Source organism: Littorina saxatilis, linkage group LG7 (genome assembly GCF_037325665.1).
Source record: "Littorina saxatilis isolate snail1 linkage group LG7, US_GU_Lsax_2.0, whole genome shotgun sequence".
Lineage (NCBI taxonomy): Eukaryota > Metazoa > Mollusca > Gastropoda > Littorinimorpha > Littorinidae > Littorina > Littorina saxatilis.
In genome coordinates this window covers 2,514,666-2,522,046 of record NC_090251.1, presented here as the reverse complement: position 1 = coordinate 2,522,046, position 7,381 = coordinate 2,514,666, and the positions used below count along the sequence as shown (strand labels likewise).

The 7,381-nt window shown below is 43.7% G+C and overlaps 1 protein-coding gene across 2 annotated transcripts in view; it reads left to right on the top strand.

Annotated features, from left to right (window-relative positions):
• The first annotated feature begins 4,145 nt into the window (after nucleotides 1–4,145).
• The window catches only part of LOC138970456 (phospholipid-transporting ATPase ABCA3-like), an 86,615-nt gene continuing 83,379 nt past the window's right edge, over nucleotides 4,146–7,381 (top strand). For both annotated transcript variants that reach the window (XM_070342909.1, XM_070342908.1), the window contains exons 1-2: nucleotides 4,146–5,513; nucleotides 6,850–7,203. In XM_070342909.1, coding sequence (XP_070199010.1) covers nucleotides 4,308–5,513; nucleotides 6,850–7,203 — 1,560 coding nt within the window. In that variant the 5' untranslated portion in view covers nucleotides 4,146–4,307. The remainder of the gene's footprint in view (nucleotides 5,514–6,849; nucleotides 7,204–7,381) is intronic.

Here is a 7,381-nt window from a genome sequence, read left to right as displayed (position 1 = left end):
GACAAACGATTACTGCTGCTGCTGCTGATACTAATACTACTGCAACTTTCTTTCTTTATTTGGTGTTTAACGTCGTTTTCAACCATTCAAGGTTATATCGCGACGGGGAAAGGGGGGAGATGGGATAGAGCCACTTGTCAATTGTTTCTTGTTCACAAAAGCACTAATCAAAATTTGCTCCAGGGGCTTGCAACGTAGTACAATATATTACCTCACTGGGAGAATGCAAGTTTCCAGTACAAAGGACTTAACATTTCTTACATACTGCTTGACTAAAATCTTTACAAAAATTGACTATATTCTATACAAGAAACACTTAACAAGGGTAAAAGGAGAAACAGAATCCGTTAGTCGCCTCTTACGACATGCTGGGGAGCATCGGGTAAATTCTTCCCCCTAACCCGCGGGGGGCAATACTACTGCAACGAAAATGATGTAAAGATGTTGCTCGTTTTAAAATATACCTCTTCAGCCCGAGAAAAGAAAGGAATGAAAAAATGTTGCACGCTATTTTTGGCTGTGTCAGTGAAACATACCTTGTTTTGGGCCCTTGAACATAAAGGGTCAGTGGTGGCGAGTATCCCTCAGTGTGCTGCAGCTGTCGTCGCTGCCTGTCCCACTTCGACTCACATTTCTGTCAAATACAATAGGACATAATACTTATTCCGATGGTTGGAAGCACAAAGAGACCGGAGAACAATCCTCCAGTATAATGTCATACTGTTCCAGATCTAACACGCTGTCAGCGCTCAAGACCACAAGTCACTCATTCTAGATCAAAACAACTATCTCTTTGTATTAGAAACATGCTAAATGCATCAATAAATATCATGATGAAAATACGGAGCAGAAGTGAATAGTCAAGAAGTCACGGTAGAAGTAGCGTACAACAACAAAACTATAATAAATGGGCATTTGAACTATGGCATTTTACTTGCTAGCTCCGTAATGCAAGTGCACATTAGAATACCCAAATCAGTCAGAAAATCAGTGTTGTCGTTGTAAATTCTCATACACCTATTGAGAGAGAGTCATTTCAGACCGGAACGCAAAACTGCCAACAACAAAAATGAAACAAACAAACCAACTTACTGTTGCTTCGGATAGTTGAACACGTCGGCAGCAGCTCTCATCGCCATTTTCCCCGACAAAGGCCAGGGAAATAATGATACAATAAGCTTAGTTCTGATTGGTTAACCGCAGTCAGGATTACAAAAGGGTGAACGCGATTGGCTAATGGACATAGAGCGCTAAACCATGCAAACTCGTTTTGAGGCTTGCAAGGAAGTAAGTCCAGTGCAAACCTGAAAACCAAAAGTCCCTGGACTTGCTTCCATTTGCCGATTTTTATCCTTTGATTAATTTTGTTTTAGTGGACTTACTTCTTCAAAAAGTCCATAAATATTGATCGCACATCTTAGAAATTTTGACACAAGATGCGCCTTTTTCCCCTCTGCATTATGATATGAAAATCTCATTTTTACCAAATTTGGACTTACTGCCTTCTGCCAATACACGGCAGACCTTCCAAGCTGCTGTCAGTCATGAGATGCAACTGCAAATCTGACTGTGATACCAAGCGCTGCAGTTGTAGGAAACACGGTCTGGATTGCTCCTCTGCTTGTGGTGAATGCCATGGGCTTGAATGTTCCAACGCTTATGTCATGTGCGCAGACGAGAATGACACAGACGACTAAAAGAGATACAGGGTCCAGGGCACGTGATATGTTCGTGCATATAAGAAATAAGTTGTTTTGTCTTGTGTACAAAGATGCTAATTCAGCAGCAAATAGACATCATTAATCATACAATGTGTGCAGTTCATTGCCTTTTTCGCACAGAACTGACATTGTGCTTCAAAAGGAAACTTGCAAGTCTTAAGGTGACATTATTTGTGCAGAGACTGAGTGGACTGCTTCAGAACAAGGTCATACAAATCTGACTCGGCCTTTTTTCAGCCTCTTCAATTATATTTCAAAGTGCAACTGTATCAATCAAAAGACCCGATGAGCAGCCTACATCAAGACATAAATAACTAAAGACAGTCACAAGCTGTGACTGAGTAGGATAAGTTTTTCTTAGTTATTACTAAAACATTAACACAAAGTCGTGTTTTTTCATTTGTTTAAACGATACCAAAAAATATTATCATTATCATCATCGTGTGAAAGCATTCCTGATGCCAAACCTGAAAACATTAACCAAAAATATGGATTACTTGGTCTACAAAGAGCGCACACGGCTTGATATTCGGGAAAAAAGGTAAGCTTGACCTTGACCTGACCTACTTTTGAAATGGTAAGTTATATTTTCCTAGATCTTTTGTATGTTGTAGCGGTAACATAAAACTATCAAAAAAACTTCACAGAGCAAATCTTGCAATAATTCTGAGGTTCCTATGGTTGAATTCATAGAATGACTGGATAAATTCCACCAGATCATTTTAATAGGGTTTTAGACTGCTCGGAAATAATACCGTGATCAGAAAACAATCAAATTTTCCCTTGACACACGATAGGGTGGTTATCGGAAGTTTTCTGTTTTTCGTACCGACAAGTCACAAAACCCCTGTCGTAGACTTCCTGAATATGGGCCCAAACATGGGATAAGACCATCTCGCTACCTGGTCACATACACACAATTAACAGCCCGGCTGCTCTCTCTGTACTATAGTTATATTTTTTAAAGAATTAATTTCGCAAAAGGCACTGTGGTGTCTTTTTTTCGGAAATGTATTCATCAACATAATTATTCCAACTCACGACAGCAAGCTGTCAGGGCGTTGGATTTTGGTATGTGGAAATGGTTACTACATTTTTCCGGGAGATTCAAACTGACAAACCGCATACATTTTTGTTTGGCTGGCAACACTTAAGGTATATACATATGTTTAGGCATGTGTGAGATAGTTATGTGAGATAGTTATGTGAGATAGGGGTGGTAAATCGCTGTCCGATTTCTCTTAGCAGGAAGAAGTTTAGAGTGGAGGGCTATGATCGGGAAATGACAACCTGATTACATGGACAGTTTCTGGGTTTGGGGCGTTCCAGTCTCTCATTATGCGGGGAAGAAGGGGGGGGGGGTGGGGCGAGGGAAGAAGGGAAAACGTAGTTGGTCCGTCCGGCATGTGATGCCTTAGAATGATAACTACGTTTCCTCTAAAGCCAATCAGATAATGTCAGTATTATAAGAATAAAACGCGTTGAATCTTTATCACAAAAGAACATTCCCAACCTCGTGATTTTGTAGAAATACGACGCAGAAAGCGGGAATTCTTCTGAATGACGAGGCTGAGAACGATCTGACCCCTTGGACTCAACTTCAAGGACTAGCTTGATCTTTCTCAGCTCTCTCTTATGCAAAACTACACTATTAGTGAAATTATTCGACAACGGAAAAAAATAAACTGGCAACAACAAACTAACGATCAAATTAGATCGTTTTATTTGATTCGCCTGCTTTCAACTGGCGGGACACACACACACACACACGCACAAACACACACCCGCACAAACACACACTCACGCATAAACACGCACACACACACGCATAAACACGCACATACACACACACACGTACACACACAAACACACACACACACATAATAATAATATACATACGCACACACACACACACGCACAAACACACACACACATACACACACCCGAACAAATACGCAAACACACACACCCACACACGCACAAACACGCACGCACACATACACACACACACACACACACACATACACGTACGCACACATTTACACGCACAAACACACACACACACACACACACACCATCATCATCATCATCAATGTGTGTGTGTGAGGAAAGAAAGAACCAAGACGGCAGAGAACGCGAGAAAGCGCGAAAGAAAGAATGCGCGCGAAAGAACATGACGTAATATTAATCGTAAATACACTGTACATCACACTACTTGTCCTAACCATCCCGGGATAGTGATGAAGTCAGCACCAAGTTGACAAACATTTGATTTGATACAGAACTAACCTGAAATAGTTTGCTTCGGTGTTTTATATTGGTTTTGATGAGGAACAATATGTAGTAGACTATGACGTACAATATTCATTTTTTACGTCATTCCTTTCTGTAACAAGCTGACGTATTAGTCTATTTTACATCAGTCGAGAACCTGCCATGCTGAAACAAGCGTGAGGGTAAGCAAACCGATCTCAGTGTTCCTTGTATCTACATCAAGAGGTGCACATCTAGACTAATAATGACTCGTCGACATATTTGCTAGGAATGCTTCTCGGGCACCAGGACTAAAAGAAAAGCGTCACCATCATGGGGTTTGGAAGACAAGTAGTTCTCGTCATGTACAAAAATGTGTTGCTGAAGAAAAGCAACATCATCGCTACCATCTTGGAGATAGCGACTCCACTAGTGATCGCTTTTCTTGTCTACAAGCTCGCCACCCAAAAAAAAGGGGGGCCAGAACTTGTCGCGCCTTCAAAAGATTATACACGTGTGTGCGATAGTTACCAACCTAGTACCGAACCCTTTTTCATCGCTCCCTTGAGACGACAGCCAGGCGAAAACATGATGTTTGACATCCTTGGATTTACTCCAAAGACGGCTCTGACCGAAAGGCTCATGTCGCGCTTTGACAGGCAAAGCCCTACAAAGCCTGATGCAAAATACTGGAACAGGATGATGGGATTCTCCAACATGACTGCACTGCTGGACTATTACCGAACGAGCAACTTGACGATGGTGGTCGCTATTGGGTTCAATGGGCTGGAGACGGCCACACAGCTGCCCCTCACAGCAGACTATCACATTCGACACCATCCAAAGCGTCCAAACTTTCAAACAGAATTGACATACTCTCCTAACATGTTAGGGATATCGGATTCTGGAGTGCTTGAAGTTAGCGACAACATTCAGTACCTGATGTCAAAAGCCTTAGTAGAAGAATGGGGCGGGAACAGCAACTTTAGCCTGGGCTTGGTTGAGCTACTCCCGCGCGCTCGTTACTTGAATCCAATGTTAATGGAAAATCTGAAGTCGTACTTCCATCTCCTCATGTTCATCTCGCTGGTGGTGAACGTGCTCCAAAGCACGAAGCTCATTGTGTACGAGAAGGAGCAGAAGCTGAAGGAGACGATGAAAATGATGGGCCTGTCGTCCGGAGCTCTATGGACGTCGTGGTTTTTGACAATCTACCTCTACCACTTTATCTTCATGACCACCTTCACTTTGGTCCTCTCAGTGGAGTCCAACACGCCTAACAAGACGCTGTTAGGTGATCTGTCTATGTCACTCTTCTGGGTCTTCCTCATGCTCTACTCAGCGGCCACGACGTCTTTCTGCCTGATGATGGGAACTCTCCTAAAGAAAACCAGCTACGCCGGGGTCGTCGCATGTCTCGTCTTCTTCGGCACGACCTTCATGAACATATTCTTCAACAGCTGGTACTCCATTATGACAAGATGGGAAAAGGTGGCGGCAAGCCTAGTCTTCAGCCACGCGCTTCACTTCGGCACGAACGTATGAAGTGTTCTCTATATTATTGTCCTTAAGTTTTTTTGTTTTTTTCCTGCATCAGTGCATGCATGTATTAGTGTTTTCCAAAGCCTGAGACTTTCTTCGCAATCTTGGGATCTGTATCGTGCGCATGCGTGCACACGCTAAACTGAAGTGTTCCACTTATGAACACACTTGTTTTGTAACCAGTAGTGGAATGCATGAATGGAGACTACCAAGCTAGTTGGGACCTAAATCCAAAGTTCGAAACTACTGCTCTAGTGAGCAATGCATGGCACGATATTTTCAAAAGTTCCGACCTAAGTTGGTGACTAACAAGCCCAAATGTCGAGGAGAACTAAATTTCTTAGTTTCGACCTTATTATTAAAACAAAAATGGCGGTGATGTTGCTGCTGCTGCCGCTGATGGTGGTGGTGGTGGTGGCAGTGGTGGTGGTGGTGCTTCTGCAGCTGATGGTGGGGGTGGTGGTGGTGATGATGATGATGATGATGATGATGATGATGATGATGATGATGATGATGATGATGGTGAACCTGTTGCATCCACATTCTACCCCAGGCACAAGGCGTTTAGGATAGGTCTGCAAGGACAGCTATAGGTTAATACGACATAGTATGGGGTAGCCAAGAAGAACAACTGCAGAGTTTTAAACAGAAGGGGCTTGATATTTTTTGTAGTTTGAAGAGCCTTTCAGAGCTTGTCAGAGCTTTGCTAGCCATTTGGGAAGAGTGTTGCCAAAGTGCCGAAATGCGTTTTATAAGATGCCGCGAGATTCGCAAAGATTCTGATTGCCTATCCCCATGATCATGCTCACCCCTTACACTACAGGCATGATCATGCTCACCCCTTACACTACAGGCATGATCATGCTCACCCCTTACACTACAGGCATGATCATGCTCACCCCTTACACTACAGGCATGATCATGCTCACCCCTTACACTACAGGCATGATCATGCTCACCCCTTACACTACAGGCATGATCATGCTCACCCCTTACACTACAGGCATGCGCAGATTATACCGTATTGTGTGTGGCCATAAGGGCATGCAAATGTGTATGCATCGGGTGGATGATGATGATGATGATGATGATGATGATGATGATGACGATGGTGATGATAATGATGATGATGATGATGGTGGTGATGGTGATGATGATGATGATGATGATGATGATGATGATGATGATGATGATGATGATGGTGACGATGATGGTGATGATGATGATGATGGTGGTGATGATGATGATGATGATAGTGGTGGTGATGATAATGATGATGATGATGATGATGATGACGACGACGATGATGATGATGATGATGATGCCGATGCAGATCATATGGCAGTACGATCTGGCCAACGTGCCACTGACCTGGTCCAAGCTGACCGAGCCAATGGACTACGAGGACACGATGTCCATGATGGACGTGTGGCTGATGCTGCTGGTCGACACGGGCATCCACCTCCTGGTCGCCTGGTATCTAGACAACGTCACGCCCGGAGACTTCGGCCTGCCCAAGCCCTTCAACTTCTTTCTGACCAAAGCCCATTTCTTCGGACACGCGGACTCGAGCGACGCTCGGCACCCCGGCACGGAGGGCGTTGACCGCAAGTTCTTTGAGGCTGACCCCATGGGGCTAGCAGCGGGAGTCCGCATCGTCCACCTCCGCAAGGAGTTCGGCCACCAGGTGACCAACCAGTCTCGGCATGACATTTGGAAATGCAATGGGAACCCCCTTTTAAGACCTCTCAACATTTTTTAAACTCAGGGAGGGAGTCTTAAAATGGAAGTAACTGTAGAGAAGTTATAAACTGAAAATCTGAACAAATGTCTTCTTTAGAGGGAGGGATTCTTAAAGCCGCCGA